This window comes from Schistocerca serialis, chromosome 11 (assembly GCF_023864345.2).
Source record: "Schistocerca serialis cubense isolate TAMUIC-IGC-003099 chromosome 11, iqSchSeri2.2, whole genome shotgun sequence".
NCBI lineage: Eukaryota > Metazoa > Arthropoda > Insecta > Orthoptera > Acrididae > Schistocerca > Schistocerca serialis.
In genome coordinates, this window is record NC_064648.1 from 104,099,624 (window position 1) to 104,119,534 (window position 19,911).

At 44.7% G+C, this 19,911-nt stretch overlaps 1 protein-coding gene across 2 annotated transcripts in view; it reads left to right on the forward strand.

Moving 5' to 3' along the window:
• Positions 1–19,383, forward strand: part of LOC126426739 (serine/threonine-protein phosphatase 6 regulatory ankyrin repeat subunit B-like) — a 107,786-nt gene extending 88,403 nt beyond the window's left edge. The window contains exon 3 of one of the 2 annotated variants that reach the window (XM_050088708.1): positions 18,675–19,383. In XM_050088708.1, the coding sequence (XP_049944665.1) occupies positions 18,675–19,323 (649 nt within the window). In that variant the 3' untranslated portion in view covers positions 19,324–19,383. The remainder of the gene's footprint in view (positions 1–18,674) is intronic. The other variant, XM_050088709.1, reaches the window with a different exon arrangement.
• Positions 19,384–19,911: the final 528 nt, after the last annotated feature.

Consider the following 19,911-nt stretch of genomic DNA (forward strand, 5'->3'; position numbering starts at 1 on the left):
TTGGATAATTTCGTCACTGGGGTGGGCTGCCAGCACAGAATGAGACACAGTGGCTGTTTGTAATCAGGCAGATTAGTGCTGAGGACTCTTTCTCCAACATGTACAGATCACTGTAAACCTGTTTACACAAGATACACATTAAAGTTGCTTGTTGTCACTGCTACTGCGAAAATTGGATAATTTCGTCACTGGGGTGGGCTGCCCAGCACAGAATCAGACACAGTGGCTGTTTGTAATCAGGCAGATTAGTGCTGAGGACTTGTTCTCCAACATGTACAGATCACTGTAAACCTGTTTACACAAAATACACATTAAAGTTGCTTGTTGTCACTGCTACTGCGAACATTGGATAATTTCGTCACTGGGGTGGGCTGCCCAGCACAGAATGAGACACAGTGGCTGTTTGTAATCAGGCAGATTAGTGCTGAGGACTCGTTCTCCAAGATGTACAGATCACTGTAAAACTGTTTACACTAAATACACATTAAAGTTGCTTGTTGTCACTGCTACTGCGAACATTGGATAATTTCGTCACTGGGGTGGGCTGCCAGCACAGAATGAGACACAGTGGCTGTTTGTAATCAGGCAGATTAGTGCTGAGGACTCTTTCTCCAACATGTACAGATCACTGTAAACCTGTTTACACAAGATACACATTAAAGTTGCTTGTTGTCACTGCTACTGCGAAAATTGGATAATTTCGTCACTGGGGTGGGCTGCCCAGCACAGAATCAGACACAGTGGCTGTTTGTAATCAGGCAGATTAGTGCTGAGGACTTGTTCTCCAACATGAACAGATCACTGTAAACCTGTTTACACAAGATACACATTAAAGTTGTTTGTTGTCACTGCTACTGCAAACATTGGATAATTTCGTCACTGGGGTGGGCTGCCCAGCACAGAATCAGACACAGTGGCTGTTTGTAATCAGGCAGATTAGTGCTGAGGACTCGTTCTCCAACATGTACAGATCACTGTTAGCCTGTTTACACAAAATACACATTAAAGTTGCTTGTTGTCACTGTTACTGCGAACATTAGATAATTTCGTCACTGGGGTGGGCTGCCCAGCACGGAATCAGACACAGTGGCTTTTTGTAATCGGGCAGATTAGTGCTGAGGACTCGTTCTCCTACATGTACAGATCACTGTAAACTTGTTTACACAAAATACACATTAAAGTTGCTTGTTGTCACTGCTACTGCGAACATTGGATAATTTCGTCACTGGGGTGGGATGCCCAGCACAAAATGAGACACAGTGGCTGTTTGTAATCAGGCAGATTAGTGCTGAGGACTCGTTCTCCAAGATGTACAGATCACTGTAAAACTGTTTACACTAAATACACATTAAAGTTGCTTGTTGTCACTGCTACTGCGAACATTGGATAATTTCGTCACTGGGGTGGGCTGCCCAGCACAGAATGAGACACAGTGGCTGTTTGTAATCAGGCAGATTAGTGCTGAGGACTCTTTCTCCAACATGTACAGATCACTGTAAACCTGTTTACACAAGATACACATTAAAGTTGCTTGTTGTCACTGCTACTGCGAACATTGGATAATTTCGTCACTGGGGTGGGCTGCCCAGCACAGAATCAGACACAGTGGCTGTTTGTAATCAGGCAGATTAGTGCTGAGGACTTGTTCTCCAACATGTACAGATCACTGTAAACCTGTTTACACAAAATACACATTAAAGTTGCTTGTTGTCACTGCTACTGCGAACATTGGATAATTTCGTCACTGGGGTGGGCTGCCCAGCACAGAATGAGACACAGTGGCTGTTTGTAATCAGGCAGATTAGTGCTGAGGACTCGTTCTCCAAGATGTACAGATCACTGTAAAACTGTTTACACTAAATACACATTAAAGTTGCTTGTTGTCACTGCTACTGCGAACATTGGATAATTTCGTCACTGGGGTGGGCTGCCAGCACAGAATGAGACACAGTGGCTGTTTGTAATCAGGCAGATTAGTGCTGAGGACTCTTTCTCCAACATGTACAGATCACTGTAAACCTGTTTACACAAGATACACATTAAAGTTGCTTGTTGTCACTGCTACTGCGAAAATTGGATAATTTCGTCACTGGGGTGGGCTGCCCAGCACAGAATCAGACACAGTGGCTGTTTGTAATCAGGCAGATTAGTGCTGAGGACTTGTTCTCCAACATGAACAGATCACTGTAAACCTGTTTACACAAGATACACATTAAAGTTGTTTGTTGTCACTGCTACTGCAAACATTGGATAATTTCGTCACTGGGGTGGGCTGCCCACACAGAGTCAGACACAGTGGCTGTTTGTAATCAGGCAGATTAGTGCTGAGGACTCGTTCTCCAACATGTACAGATCACTGTAAACTTGTTTACACAAAATACACATTAAAGTTGCTTGTTGTCACTGCTACTGCGAACATTGGATAATTTCGTCACTGGGGTGGGCTGCCCAGCACAGAATGAGACACAGTGGCTGTTTGTAATCAGGCAGATTAGTGCTGAGGACTCGCTCTCCAACATATACAGATCACTGTAAACCTGTTTACACAAAATACACATTAAAGTTGTTTGTTGTCACTGCTACTGCGAACATTGGATAATTTCGTCACTGGGGTGGGCTGCCCAGCACAGAATCAGACACAGTGGCTGTTTGTAATCAGGCAGATTAGTGCTGAGGACTCGTTCTCCAACATGTACAGATCACTGTTAGCCTGTTTACACAAAATACACATTAAAGTTGCTTGTTGTCACTGTTACTGCGAACATTAGATAATTTCGTCACTGGGGTGGGCTGCCCAGCACGGAATCAGACACAGTGGCTTTTTGTAATCGGGCAGATTAGTGCTGAGGACTCGTTCTCCTACATGTACAGATCACTGTAAACTTGTTTACACAAAATACACATTAAAGTTGCTTGTTGTCACTGCTACTGCGAACATTGGATAATTTCGTCACTGGGGTGGGATGCCCAGCACAAAATGAGACACAGTGGCTGTTTGTAATCAGGCAGATTAGTGCTGAGGACTCGTTCTCCAAGATGTACAGATCACTGTAAAACTGTTTACACTAAATACACATTAAAGTTGCTTGTTGTCACTGCTACTGCGAACATTGGATAATTTCGTCACTGGGGTGGGCTGCCCAGCACAGAATGAGACACAGTGGCTGTTTGTAATCAGGCAGATTAGTGCTGAGGACTCTTTCTCCAACATGTACAGATCACTGTAAACCTGTTTACACAAGATACACATTAAAGTTGCTTGTTGTCACTGCTACTGCGAACATTGGATAATTTCGTCACTGGGGTGGGCTGCCCAGCACAGAATCAGACACAGTGGCTGTTTGTAATCAGGCAGATTAGTGCTGAGGACTTGTTCTCCAACATGTACAGATCACTGTAAACCTGTTTACACAAAATACACATTAAAGTTGCTTGTTGTCACTGCTACTGCGAACATTGGATAATTTCGTCACTGGGGTGGGCTGCCCAGCACAGAATGAGACACAGTGGCTGTTTGTAATCAGGCAGATTAGTGCTGAGGACTCGTTCTCCAAGATGTACAGATCACTGTAAAACTGTTTACACTAAATACACATTAAAGTTGCTTGTTGTCACTGCTACTGCGAACATTGGATAATTTCGTCACTGGGGTGGGCTGCCAGCACAGAATGAGACACAGTGGCTGTTTGTAATCAGGCAGATTAGTGCTGAGGACTCTTTCTCCAACATGTACAGATCACTGTAAACCTGTTTACACAAGATACACATTAAAGTTGCTTGTTGTCACTGCTACTGCGAAAATTGGATAATTTCGTCACTGGGGTGGGCTGCCCAGCACAGAATCAGACACAGTGGCTGTTTGTAATCAGGCAGATTAGTGCTGAGGACTCGTTCTCCAACATGTACAGATCACTGTTAGCCTGTTTACACAAAATACACATTAAAGTTGCTTGTTGTCACTGTTACTGCGAACATTAGATAATTTCGTCACTGGGGTGGGCTGCCCAGCACGGAATCAGACACAGTGGCTTTTTGTAATCGGGCAGATTAGTGCTGAGGACTCGTTCTCCTACATGTACAGATCACTGTAAACTTGTTTACACAAAATACACATTAAAGTTGCTTGTTGTCACTGCTACTGCGAACATTGGATAATTTCGTCACTGGGGTGGGATGCCCAGCACAAAATGAGACACAGTGGCTGTTTGTAATCAGGCAGATTAGTGCTGAGGACTCGTTCTCCAAGATGTACAGATCACTGTAAAACTGTTTACACTAAATACACATTAAAGTTGCTTGTTGTCACTGCTACTGCGAACATTGGATAATTTCGTCACTGGGGTGGGCTGCCCAGCACAGAATGAGACACAGTGGCTGTTTGTAATCAGGCAGATTAGTGCTGAGGACTCTTTCTCCAACATGTACAGATCACTGTAAACCTGTTTACACAAGATACACATTAAAGTTGCTTGTTGTCACTGCTACTGCGAACATTGGATAATTTCGTCACTGGGGTGGGCTGCCCAGCACAGAATCAGACACAGTGGCTGTTTGTAATCAGGCAGATTAGTGCTGAGGACTTGTTCTCCAACATGTACAGATCACTGTAAACCTGTTTACACAAAATACACATTAAAGTTGCTTGTTGTCACTGCTACTGCGAACATTGGATAATTTCGTCACTGGGGTGGGCTGCCCAGCACAGAATGAGACACAGTGGCTGTTTGTAATCAGGCAGATTAGTGCTGAGGACTCGTTCTCCAAGATGTACAGATCACTGTAAAACTGTTTACACTAAATACACATTAAAGTTGCTTGTTGTCACTGCTACTGCGAACATTGGATAATTTCGTCACTGGGGTGGGCTGCCAGCACAGAATGAGACACAGTGGCTGTTTGTAATCAGGCAGATTAGTGCTGAGGACCCGTTCTCCAACATGTACAGATCACTGTAAACCTGTTTACACAAAATACACATTAAAGTTGCTTGTTGTCACTGCTACTGCGAACATTCGATAACTTGTCACTGGGGTGGGCTGCCCAGCACAGAATGAGACACAGTGGCTGTTTGTAATCAGGCAGATTAGTGCTGAGGACTCGTTCTCCAACATGTACAGATCACTGTGAACTTGTTTTCACAAAATACACATTACAGTTGCTTGTTGTCACTGCTACTGCGAACATTGGATAATTTCGTCAGTGGGGTGGGCTGCCCAGCACAGAATCAGACACAGTGGCTGTTTGTAATCAGGCAGATTAGTGCTGAGGACTCTTTCTCCAACATGCACAGATCACTGTAAAACTGTTTACACAAGATACACATTAAAGTTGCTTGTTGTCACTGCTACTGCGAACATTGGATAATTTCGCAACTGGGGTGGGCTGCCCAGCACAGAATCAGACACAGTGGCTGTTTGTAATCAGGCAGATTAGTGCTGAGGACTCGTTCTCCAAAGTGTACTGATCACTGTAAACGTGTTTACACAAAATACACATTAAAGTTGCTTGTTGTCACTGCTACTGCGAACATTGGATAATTTCGTCACTGGGGTGGGCTGCCCAGCACAGAATGAGACACAGTGGCTGTTTGTAATCAGGCAGATTAGTGCTGAGGACTCGTTCTCCAACATGTACAGATCACTGTAAACCTGTTTACACAAAATACACATTAAAGTTGTTTGTTGTCACTGCTACTGCAAACATTGGATAATTTCGTCACTGGGGTGGGCTGCCCACACAGAGTCAGACACAGTGGCTGTTTGTAATCAGGCAAATTAGTGCTGAGGACTCGTTCTCCAACATGTACAGATCAGTGTAAACCTGTTTAGACGAAATACACATTAAAGTTGCTTGTTGTCACTGCTATTGCGAACATTGGATAATTTCGTCATTGTTGTGGGATGCCCAGCACAGAATGAGACACAGTGGCTGTTTGTAATCAGGCAGATTAGTGCTGAGGCCTCTTTCTCCAACATGTACAGATCACTGTAAACCTGTTTTCACAAAGTACACATTAAAGTTGCTTGTTGTCACTGCTACTGCGAACATTGGATAATTTCGTCACTGGGGTGGGCTGCCCAGCACAGAATGAGACACAGTGGCTGTTTGTAATCAGGCAGATTAGTTCTGAGCACTTTTTCTCCAACATGTACAGATCACTGTAAAACTGTTTACACAAGATACACATTAAAGTTGCTTGTTGTCACTGCTACTGCGAACATTGGATAATTTCGTCACTGGGGTGGGCTGCCCAGCACAGAATCAGACACAGTGGCTGTTTGTAATCAGGCAGATTAGTGCTGAGGACTCGTTCTCCAACATGTACAGATCACTGTAGGCCTGTTTACAGGAAATACACATTAAAGTTGTTTGTTGTCACTGCTACTGCGAACATTGGATGATTTCGTCACTGGGGTGGGCTGCCCAGCACAGAGTCAGACACAGTGGCTGTTTGTAATCAGGCAGATTAGTGCTGAGGACTCGTTCTCCAACACATACAGATCACTGTAAACCTGTTTACACAAAATACACATTAAAGTTGCTTGTTGTCACTGCTACTGCGAACATTGGATAATTTCGTCACTGGGGTGGGCTGCCCAGCACAGAATCAGACACAGTGGCTGTTTGTCATCAGGCAGATTAGTGCTGAGGACCCTTTCTCCAACATGTACAGATCACTGTAAACCTGTTTGCACAAAATACACATTAAAGTTGCTTGTTGTCACTGCTACTGCGAACATTGGATAATTTCGTCACTGGGGTGGGCTGCCCAGCACAGAATCAGACACAGTGGCTGTTTGTAATCAGGCAAATTAGTGCTGAGGACTCGTTCTCCAACATGTACAGATCACTGTAGGCCTGTTTACAGAAAATAAACATTAAAGTTGTTTGTTGTCACTGCTACTGCGAACATTGGATAATTTCGTCACTGGGGTGGGCTGCCCAGCACAGAATCAGACACAGTGGCTGTTTGTAATCAGGCAGATTAGTGCTGAGGACTCGATCTCCAACATGTACAGATCACTGTAAACCTGTTTACACGAAATACACATTAAAGTTGCTTGTTGTCACTGCTACTGCGAACATTGGATAACTTCGTCACTGGGGTGGGCTGCCCAGCAAAGAATGAGACACAGTGGCTGTCTGTAATCAGGCAGATTAGTGCTGAGGACTCGTTCTCCAACATGTACAGATCACTGTAAACCTGTTTGCACAAAATACACATTAAAGTTGCTTGTTGTCACTGCTACTGCGAACATTGGATAATTTCGTCACTGGGGTGGGCTGCCCAGCACAGAATCAGACACAGTGGCTGTGTGTAATCAGGCAGATTAGTGCTGAGGACTCGTTCTCCAACATGTACAGATCACTGTAGGCCTGTTTACAGAAAATACACATTAAAGTTGTTTGTTGTCACTGCTACTGCGAACATTGGATAATTTCGTCACTGGGGTGAGCTGCCCAGCACAGAGTCAGACACAGTGGCTGTTTGTAATCAGGCAGATTAGTGCTGAGGACTCGATCTCCAACATGTACAGATCACTGTAAACTTGTTTACACAAAATACACATTAAAGTTGCTTGTTGTCACTGCTACTGCGAACATTGGATAATTTCGTCACTGGGGTGGGCTGCCCAGCACGGAATGAGACACAGTGGCTGCTTGTAATCAGGCAGATTAGTGCTGAGGACTCGTTCTCCAACATGTACAGATCACTGTAAGCCGGTTTACACAAAATACACATTAAAGGTGCTTGTTGTCACTGCTACTGCGAACATTGGATAATTTCGTCACTGGGGTGGGCTGCCCAGCACAGAATCAGACACAGTGGCTGTTTGTGATCAGGCAGATTAGTGCTGAGGACTCTTTCTCCAACATGTACAGATCACTGTAAACCTGTTTACACAAGATACACATTAAAGTTGCTTGTTGTCACTGCTACTGCGAACATTGGATAATTTCGTCACTGGGGTGAGCTGCCCAGCACAGAGTCAGACACAGTGGCTGTTTGTAATCAGGCAGATTAGTGCTGAGGACACGTTCTCCAACATGTACAGACCACTGTAAACCTGTTTTCACAAAATACACATTATAGTTGCTTGTTGTCACTGCTACTGCGAAGATTGGATAATTTCATCACTGGGGTGGGCTGCCCAGCACAGAATCAGACACAGTGGCTGTTTGTAATCAGGCAGATTGGTGCTGAGGACTCGTTCTCCAACATGTACAGATCACTGTAAACCTGTTTACACAAAATACACATTAAGGTTGCTTGTTGTCACTGGTACTGCGCACATAGGATAATTTCGTCACTGGGGTGGGCTGCCCAGCACAGAATGAGACACAGTGGCTGTTTGTAATCAGGCAGATTAGTGCTGAAGACTCATTCTCCAACATGTACAGATCACTGTAAACCTGTTTACACAAGATACACATTAAAGTTGTTTGTTGTCACTGCTACTGCGAACATTGGATAATTTCGTCACTGGGGTGGGCTGCCCAGCACGGAATCAGACACAGTGGCTGTTTGTAATCAGGCAGATTAGTGCTGAGGACTCGTTCTCCAACATGTACAGATTACTGTAAACCTGTTTACACAAGATACACATTAAAGTTGCTTGTTGTCACTGCTACTGCGAACATTGGATAATTTCATCACTGGGGTGGGCTGCCCAGCACAGAATCAGACACAGTGGCTGTTTGTAATCAGGCAGATTGGTGCTGAGGACTCGTTCTCCAACATGTACAGATCACTGTAAACCTGTTTACACAAAATACACATTAAGGTTGCTTGTTGTCACTGGTACTGCGCACATAGGATAATTTCGTCACTGGGGTGGGCTGCCCAGCACAGAATCAGAAACAGTGGCTGTTTGTAATCAGGCAGATTATTGCTGCGGACTCGTTCTCCAACATGTACAGATCATTGTAAACCTGTTTACACAAAATACACATTAAAGTTGCTTGTTGTCACTGCTACTGCGAACATTGGATAATTTCGTCACTGGGGTGGGCTGCCGAGCACAGAATGAGACACAGTGGCTGTTTGCAATCAGGCAGATTAGTGCTGAGGACTCTTTCTCCAACATGTACAGATCACTGTAAGCCGGTTTACACAAAATACACATTGAAGTTGCTTGTTGTCACTGCTACTGCGAACATTGGATAATTTCGTCACTGGGGTGGGCTGCCCAGCACAGAATCAGACACAGTGGCTGTGTGTAATCAGGCAGATTAGTGCTGAGGACTCGTTCTCCAACATGTACAGATCACTGTAGGCCTGTTTACAGAATATACACATTAAAGTTGTTTGTTGTCACTGCTACTGCGAACATTGGATAATTTCGTCACAGGGGTGGGCTGCCCAGCACGGAATGAGACACAGTGGCTGTTTGTAATCAGGCAGATTAGTGCTGAGGACTCGTTCTCCAACAAGTACAGATCACTGTAAGCCGGTTTACACAAAATACACATTAAAGTTGCTTGTTGTCACTGCTACTGCGAACATTGGATAATTTCGTCACTGGGGTGGGCTGCCCAGCACAGAATCAGACACAGTGGCTGTTTGTGATCAGGCAGATTAGTGCTGAGGACTCGTTCTCCAACATGTACAGATCACTGTAAACCTGTTTACACGAAATACACATTAGAGTTGCTTGTTGTCACTGCTACTGCGAACATTGGATAACTTCGTCACTGGGGTAGGCTGAACAGCACAGAATGAGACACAGTGGCTGTTTGTAATCAGGCAGATTAGTGCTGAGGACTCTTTCTCCAACATGTACAGATCACTGTAAACCTGTTTACACAAGATACACATTACGGTTGCTTGTTGTCACTGCTACTGCGAACATTGGATAATTTCGTCACTGGGGTGGGCTGCCCAGCACAGAATCAGACACAGTGGCTGTTTGTAATCAGGCAGATTAGTGCTGAGGACACGTTCTCCAACATGTACAGACCACTGTAAACCTGTTTTCACAAAATACACATTAAAGTTGCTTGTTGTCACTGCTACTGCGAACATTGGATAATTTCATCACTGGGGTGGGCTGCCCAGCACAGAATCAGACACAGTGGCTGTTTGTAATCAGGCAGATTGGTGCTGAGGACTCGTTCTCCAACATGTACAGATCACTGTAAACCTGTTTACACAAAATACACATTAAGGTTGCTTGTTGTCACTGGTACTGCGCACATAGGATAATTTCGTCACTGGGGTGGGCTGCCCAGCACAGAATGAGACACAGTGGCTGTTTGTAATCAGGCAGATTAGTGCTGAAGACTCATTCTCCAACATGTACAGATCACTGTAAACCTGTTTACACAAGATACACATTAAAGTTGTTTGTTGTCACTGCTACTGCGAACATTGGATAATTTCGTCACTGGGGTGGGCTGCCCAGCAAGGAATCAGACACAGTGGCTGTTTGTAATCAGGCAGATTAGTGCTGAGGACTCGTTCTCCAACATGTACAGATCACTGTAAACCTGTTTGCACAAAATACACATTAAAGTTGCTTGTTGTCACTGCTACTGCGAACATTGGATAATTTCGTCACTGGGGTGGGCTGCCCAGCACAGAATGAGACACAGTGGCTGTTTGTAATCAGGCAGATTAGTGCTGAAGACTCTTTCTCCAACATGTACAGATCACTGTAAACCTGTTTACACAAGATACACATTAAAGTTGCTTGTTGTCACTGCTACTGCGAACATTGGATAATTTCGTCACTGGGGTGGGCTGCCCAGCACGGAATCAGACACAGTGGCTGTTTGTAATCAGGCAGATTAGTGCTGAGGACTCGTTCTCCAACATGTACAGATCACTGTAAACCTGTTTGCACAAAATACACATTAAAGTTGCTTGTTGTCACTGCTACTGCGAACATTGGATAAATTCGTCACTGGGGTGGGCTGCCCAGCACAGAACCAGACACAGTGGCTGTTTGCAATCAGGCAGATTAGTGTTGAGGACTCTTTCTCCAACATGTACAGATCACTGTAAGCCGGTTTACACAAAATACACATTAAAGTTGCTTGTTGTCACTGCTACTGCGAACATTGGATAATTTCGTCACTGGGGTGAGCTGCCCAGCACAGAATCAGACACAGTGGCTGTTTGTAATCAGGCAGATTAGTGCTGAGGACTCGATCTCCAACATGTACAGATCACTGTAAACTTGTTTACACAAAATACACATTAAAGTTGCTTGTTGTCACTGCTACTGCGAACATTGGATAATTTCGTCACTGGGGTGGGCTGCCCAGCACAGAATGAGACACAGTGGCTGTTTGCAATCAGGCAGATTAGTGCTGAGGACTCGTTCTCCAACATGTACAGATTACTGTAAACCTGTTTACACAAGATACACATTAAAGTTGCTTGTTGTCACTGCTACTGCGAACATTGGATAATTTCATCACTGGGGTGGGCTGCCCAGCACAGAATCAGACACAGTGGCTGTTTGTAATCAGGCAGATTGGTGCTGAGGACTCGTTCTCCAACATGTACAGATCACTGTAATCCTGTTTACACAAAATACACATTAAGGTTGCTTGTTGTCACTGGTACTGCGCACATAGGATAATTTCGTCACTGGGGTGGGCTGCCCAGCACAGAATCAGAAACAGTGGCTGTTTGTAATCAGGCAGATTATTGCTGAGGACTCGTTCTCCAACATGTACAGATCATTGTAAACCTGTTTACACAAAATACACATTAAAGTTGCTTGTTGTCACTGCTACTGCGAACATTGGATAATTTCGTCACTGGGGTGGGCTGCCCAGCACAGAATCAGACACAGTGGCTGTTTGTAATCAGGCAGATTAGTGCTGAGGACTCGTTCTCCAACATGTACAGATCACTGTAAACCTGTTTACACGAAATACACATTAAAGTTGCTTGTTGTCACTGCTACTGCGAACGTTGGATAACTTCGTCACTGGGGTAGGCTGCCCAGCACAGAATGAGACACAGTGGCTGTTTGTAATCCGGCAGATTACTGCTGAGGACTCTTTCTCCAACATGTACAGATCACTGTAAACCTGTTTACACAAGATACACATTAAAGTTGCTTGTTGTCACTGCTACTGCGAACATTGGATAATTTCAGCACTGGGGTGGGCTGCCCAGCACAGAATCAGACACAGTGGCTGTTTGTAATCAGGCAGATTAGTGCTGAGGACTCGTTCTCCAACATGTACAGATCACTGTAAACCTGTTTACACAAAATACACATTAAGGTTGCTTGTTGTCACTGGTACTGCGCACATAGGATAATTTCGTCACTGGGGTGGGCTGCCCAGCACAGAATCAGAAACAGTGGCTGTATGTAATCAGGCAGATTATTGCTGAGGACTCGTTCTCCAACATGTACAGATCATTGTAAACCTGTTTACACAAAATACACATTAAAGTCGCTTGTTGTCACTGCTACTGCGAACATTGGATAATTTCGTCACTGGGGTGGGCTGCCCAGCACAGAATCAGACACAGTGGCTGTTTGTAATCAGGCAGATTAGTGCTGAGGACTCGTTCTCCAACATGTACAGATTACTGTAAACCTGTTTACACAAAATACACATTAAAGTTGTTTGTTGTCACTGCTACTGCGAACATTGGATAATTTCGTCACTGGGGAGGTCTGCCCAGCACAGAATGAGACACAGTGGCTGTTTGTAATCAGGCTGATTAGTGCTGAGGACTCGTTCTCCAACATGTACAGATCACTGTAAACCTGTTTACACAAAATACACATTAAAGTTGCTTGTTGTCACTGCTACTGTGAACATTGGATAATTTTGTCACTCTGGTGGGCTGCCCAGCACAGAATCAGATACAGTGGCTGTTTGTAATCAGGCAGATTAGTGCTGAGGACTCGTTCTCCAACATGTACAGATCACTGTAGGCCGGCCGGAGTGGGCGAGCGGTTAAAGGCGCTACAGTCTGGAACCGCACGACCGCTACGGTCGCAGGTTCGAATCCTGCCTCGGGCATGGATGTGTGTTATGTCCTTAGGTTAGTTAGGTTTAAGTAGTTCTAAGTTCTAGGGGACTTATGACCACAGCAGTTGAGTCCCATAGTGCTCAGAGCCATTTTTGAACAGATCACTGTAAGCCTGTTTACTCAAAATACACATTAAAGTTGCTTGTTGTCACTGCTGCTGCGAACATTGGATAATTTCGTCACTGAGGTGGGCTGCCCAGCACAGAATCAGACACAGTGGCTGTTTGTAATCAGGCAGATTAGTGCTGAAGGGTCGTTTTCCAACATGCACAGATTCTGTAAGCCTGTTTACACAAAATACACATTAAAGTTGCTTGTTGTCACTGCTACTGCGAACATTGGATAATTTCGTCACTGGGGTGGGCTGCCCAGCACAGAATGAGACACAGTGGCTGTTTGTAATCAGGCAGATTAGTGCTGAGGACTCGTTCTCCAACATGTACAGATCACTGTAAGCCTGTTTACACAAAATACACGTTAACGTTGCTTGTTGTCACTGCTGCTGCGAACATTGGATAATTTCGTCACTGGGGTGGGCTGCCCAGCACAGAATCAGACACAGTGGCTGTTTGTAATCAGGCAGATTAGTGCTGAGGACTCGTTCTTCAACATGTACTGATCACTGTATACCTGTTTACACAAAATACACATTAAAGTTGCTTGTTGTCACTGCTACTGCGAACATTGGATAATTTCGTCACTGGGGTGGGCTGCCCAGCACAGAATCAGACACAGTGGCTGTTTGTAATCAGGCAGATTAGTGCTGAGGACTCGTTCTCCAACATGTACAGATCACTGTAAACCTGTTTACACAAAATACACATTAAAGTTCTTTGTTGTCACTGCTACTGCGAACATTGGATAATTTCGTCACTGGGGTGGGCTGCCCAGCACAGAATGAGACACAGTGGCTGTTTGTAATCAGGCAGATTAGTGCTGTGGACTCGTTCTCCAACATGGACAGATCACTGTAAACCTGTTTACACGAAATAAAGTTGTTTGTTGTCACTGCTACTGCGAACATTGGATAATTTCGTCACTGGGGTGGGCTGCCCAGCACAGAATCAGACACAGTGGCTGTTTGTAATCAGTCAGATTAGTGCTGAGGACTCGTTTTCCAACATGTACAGATCACTGTAAACCTGTTTACGTAAAATACACATTAAAGTTCCTTGTTGTCACTGCTACTGCGAACATTGGATAATTTCGTCACTGGAGTGGGCTGCCCAGCACTGAATGCGACACAGTGGCTGTTTGTAATCAGGCAGATTAGTGCTGAGGACTCGTTCTCCAACATGTACAGATCACTGTAAACCTGTTTACACAAAATACACATTAAAGTTGTTTGTTGTTACTGCTACTGCTGACTGTGAGCAACCTTCAAAAACCATCAAGCTTGATAAAGAGAAGATGAACATAAGTAGTGGGTGTGTCGCTTATAACCTGCACCAGGAACACTGCAGCACGGTTCACAGAGGGCAGCAGCGTGATTACAATTTTTCATTTCTGGTGTCTCAGGCTGCGGCGAAACTTTTAGATGTAGGGAAGAGTACTGCGTAAGCCTTGAGTGCGCAAGCGTCTCTACATAGCTGCAAGCTTTCACAAACATCCCATCAGGTGCTGACTCACGAGGGCAACCTTGTAATAGTTCTATCGATCGCAGTGGAGGACATTAAACCTCAACATCTCGTAAGCATAAGGCACCAAATAGGAGCGCGAATATCAGCCTCTGTAGACGAACTCTTGCGTCCAGCACGCCCTGCCCCCACCATGTGTTTGCCAGTGTTCAGGACAGAATTACAGACCCGTGTGTTGGAGTCATCACTCGTCTGAATGATTTGGTGCGACCCACCACGAAATTCTCTCCTGTGCCAAACCCTTCATCTCAGAATAGCACATAGAACTTGTCCTCAATAATTTGCTGGATGTATTCCAGACTCTGTCTTCCAGTACAGGAAAGCGTTTCTGAACAACAGCAATTTGTTAACATCGAGTACAGATTTAAGTGTCAGGATGTCCTTTCTGAAAGTATTTGGAGTGTAGCCATGTGTGGAAGTGACACATGAACGATAAACAGTTTAGACAAAAAGAGAATAGCAGCTTTCTAAATGTGGTGCTACAGAAGAATGCTGAAGATTAGATGGGTACTGACATAACTAATGAGGAAGTATTTAATAGAATTGAGGAGACAAGAAATTTGTGTCACACCTTGAATGAAAGGAGGGACCGGTTCATTGGACACTTTCTTAGACACCAAGGGATCACCAATTTAGTACTGGAGGGAAATGTAGGGGGAAAGGTGGGGTGAAAAACGTAGATGGAGGCCAAGAGATGACTACATTAAGCAGATTCAGAAGGATGTAGGTTGCAGTAGTTATTCGGAGACAAAGAGTCTCGCACAGGATAGGATAGCATGGAGAGCTGCATAAAAGCATTCCTCGAAATGAAGATAACAACAACAACAACAACAACAAGCATCTGAATCCAGGGACAAGTACAGAGCACCAGGAAGAAGGTGCTATCGTAAGAGGCAGGTCTGCGGAAGAAGGTACTTGCAATCATATGCAACAAATAAAGCAGCAGGCACAGGTGGACAAAAATGGTTCAAATGGCCCTGAGCGCTATGGGACTTAACATCTGAGGTCATCAGTCCCCTAGAACTTAGAACTACTTAAACCTAACTAACCTAAGGACATCACACACATCCATGCGCAAGGCAGGATTCGAACTTGTGACCATAGTGTTGGCGCGGTTCCAGACTGAAGCGTCTAGAACCGCTCGGCCACAGCCGCCAGCCACAGGTGGACAACCTTTGGAATCGTTTGAGCAGCTATAGTGGAGATTTGTCCGAGGGAGGCTGAAAGTTCTTGCTGTGGGGCTCCCAGCCAATCGTGCCTTACGAATTTACATTACTGCTAGACTATGGAATGACAACATTACTCAAGGCGGATTACAAAATTTTAGAGCGCATAGTAAACAGCAGTCTAACACCAGGGGCAGTTTGAGGCCCAATGGCCTCTCGGGGTCCGAGAGGGGCGCCGGGGGAAACCAGGAGCAACATTCCAGGGGAAGCCAGCAACTGTCGGAGAGAGAAGGACTGGCGTCAAGCGACGTGTCGATGCCGTGGAGAAATGTTCTCGAACGTCCCCTGGCTAAAAACGCAGCTGAGAAAGATTCTAGCCCCCTGCCACACACTATGGCTACAGGTAGGAGCACCTCAGAGCAGTTCACAGAATGTACAGGCACGTGTATTCTCCATGTCACGTCAGTCTGAAAATCACAGTTAGCCGTACGCCTAATGTTTATTACCAGTACAAAGTGTGTAACTGAATTAAACACAGTTTTTAATTACGTGTGTGAGCAAAATGGCATTTAACGAATGGGCATCCTCTGTTATATTCTAATGGCTGAGGACACCAGGATCAATGTCTGTGGAAAACTTACACTATTATTGAGTGAGGACACCAGAATCAATGTCTGTGGAAAACTTACACCATTATTGAGAAGTCCAAGTCAACAGGGATTTCTTCTTCCACAACATTACATGCAACTTACGTGGAGACAACTCCCGAAACATTTCGAGAACTCTGGCTTCTCGACATGAAGATGGTATGTGACGAATATGCAGATTAAGTCATCTTGGTGATCAGCAAGAAGGAAGTTTAATAGAAATCCAAAAAAGATACACTATGTGATCAAAAGTATCCGGACACCTGGCTGAAAATGACTTACAACTTCGTGGCGCCCTCCACCGGTAATGCTGGAATTCAGTATGGTGTTGGCCCACCCTTAGCCTTGATGACAGATTCCACTCTCGCAAGCGTACGTTCTATAAGGTGCTGGAAGAATTCTCGAGGAATGGCAGCCCATTCTTCACGGAATGCTGCACTGAGGAGAGGTATCGACGCTAGTAGATGACGTTGACCGGGAATTCGTAACACCCTGCCTTCGGATCGCCACATTGTGTACCGTGATTCGTCACTCCAAACAACGTTTTTCCACTGTTTAATCGTCCAATGTTTACGCTTCTTACACCAAGCGAGGCGTCGTTTGGCATTTACCGGCGTGATGTGTGGCTTATGAGCAGCCACTCCACCATGAAATCCACGTTTTCTCCCCTCGCGTCTAACTGTCATAGTACTTGCAGTGGATCCTGATGCAGTCTGGAATTCCTGTGTGATGGTCTGCATAGATGTGTGCCTATTACACGTTACGACCTTCTTCACCTGTCAGCGGTATGTCAGTCAATAGACGAGGTCGGCCTGTACGCTTTTGTGTTGTATATGTCCCTTCACGTTTCCACTTCACTTTCACATCGGAAACAGTGGACCTCAGCATGTTTAGGAGTGTGAAAATCTCGCGTACAGACGTATGAGACAAGTGACACCCAATCACCTGACCACGTTCGAAGTCCGTGAGTTCAGCGGAGAGCCCAATTCTTTGTTGTTTTTTTTTTTGGTGTCCGGATACTTTTGATCACATAGTGTGTGTCAAAGTGACAGAAGTGAACGTTTCCTGTAAGAAAATCATAGCTCAGGAATAACTGGATTATTACGACCGAGGAAAGGACGTTGTCGAGTAACATGATAAAAGCCAGCCCATATCTTCTGGCAATAAGGATCCCACAGCAAATGCGCCAAGGAAATCAAATACCCTCTTGGCAGTGGTAGGCCCTGAGGATGGCGGTAACGTGCCGTCGAAACTAGTCGGGTGACACAATAGAGACATTCTCTAGATACAGCTGTGGCGTTATTTTTCTCAGAATGTTCTTGCTTTTCTTTTGTATGGGTGTTGCTGAGTTTTACTTCTCCCCACAAGTAACACAGTTTGCAGTACATCAATATACTTTGTGTGCTAGGTTCACTGTGGTGAACCAATGAAAACAGAATTGTTTGTTTCTCAGTGCACACATCAGTAGTGTTACGTATACAGCGTATTGGAAAAGCCAAGGTTTACTTACAAGAAGTTTTGTTATTGTAACCTACATGAGACATTACTTTAGTCTGTAAGTCCACTGGTTTTGAAGTCGCCTTCAGATACATGGCAGGCACAAGAATTTACTTGCAAGTGGATTGTGTGTGTGTGTGTGTGTGTGTGTGTGTGTGTGTGTGTGGATGCATGTGTGTATGTGATTGAGTGTGTTATGCAGACGTATCTGTGCATCATGTCAAACAATAAGTTCCTGTATTTGGTGTGGTTGAGTTGCGAAATTAACTATGAAGATGTCAGGGAACTGTTTTAAATACTCAGCTGTATGTGTTTAGTGTCTTTGCTAGTTTGAGAAACGTTTGCTGCACACAAAGGACCTGTAATAGAGGTATTAAGAACCTGTTTCAGTGCAGGTCAGTTCTTAGATCTGAAGGTGAAAGGAAGTGAATGTCAAGTATGACTCTGAGAAAACGTGTCAACAGAATTTCTTGAGTGATTGAGAACACGGATTTTTAATGGGAAATAGGTGTGGATTTTCATACAGGGATGCAATGATATATGTGTACTTCAAGCGACACAGAATTCTAAAAGATATAAGGCAGAATGTTTTATATTGGTAATTTAGAACTGGACAGTTGCGTTTCATGAATTCTTGTCTGTTTCGCATCTGATAGTTTTCTTGATAATGTATGTGTGTGTTTATAGTAAAGTATGAGAATGTGTCTGTTTTGTGTAGGGAGTTTTCTCAAATGAACAGCTGGATGATCAAGATGGCAGATGACGGGATAGTGGAAGAGGTGGAGAGGCTGCTGAAGTTGGGGGCGAACGTGGAGGCGAAGGAAGAGAAGTATGGCTGGACAGCCCTTCACCCTGCATCAATCGACGGATACTTGAACGTGGTGCAGTGTCTGCTGAGGTACGGAGCGGATGTGGGGGCGAGAGACAGGGAAGGGCGGACACCACTGCACTGGGCGGCGAGGTACGGACAGTTGGAGGTGGTGAAGTATCTACTGGAGAACGGGGCGGATGTGCAGGCGATGGACCACGAAGGCCAGACGCCAGTACACTGGGCAGCAAAGAATGGGAGTTTGGGGGCGTTGGCGGTTCTGCTGGAGAGTGTGGTCGACGCCAAGGACGAGAATGACGACACCCCTCTCCACTTGGCCGCAACCTGGGGCTACACAAAAACGGCACTGCTACTGGTGAGGTTCGGTGCTGACCTGAGTGCCATCGGTCAGGAGGGGCTGACACCGCAGGAGAGGGCCGAACGCTGGAACCACGACGTCACGGCAGCTGCACTACGAGAAGCAGCGAAACTATTTGAGGGCAGTGGGGACAAGGACACAGCCTCCCAGACTAGAGTCCAGCAAATGTCTGTGGAGTAAAATTCAAATAGTTTCACTACACATTTATTCTTTTCTTCAATAAAGGATACAAAAAATTAATCCTACAGTCACTCATTTGCACCCTCTTTGCATTATATAACAACTGAAGTAAAACTGCAGCTAAAGTAAGATGAAGGTAGGTATGTCAAAGTATTATCAAGTAAACACTGTTCAGTAACAAGAGACAACCTTTCTTTCGAATGAAACGCCTGAAATACATTCCTAGGAACAACATTCGAAACTTCAACGAGAACTGAAAAATACAGGCTTCATTATTTGATAAGCGTAAGTAGCCAACAAGTTTTTACTTACTGTAAAGTATTTCATAGTGATTTGCTATGTGCTCTGTGCAACGAGTATAAATTGCACAGTAGCAACGTTAGAGCCATATAAGGTCTACGGTTAGAATGAATCTTCGAGTCAGATCTGTTCTAGAATTTAATTTATGCCTCTCTCTGCAGCGCAGATGGTCTCATTCTTTGATTAATTACAAAATGAAATAAGTGGCAATATTCACACTACACCATGCACTTATCGTGTGGAATCTTATGATCAGTTCACTTGTAGCTCAGGAGAATCGAAGAACAA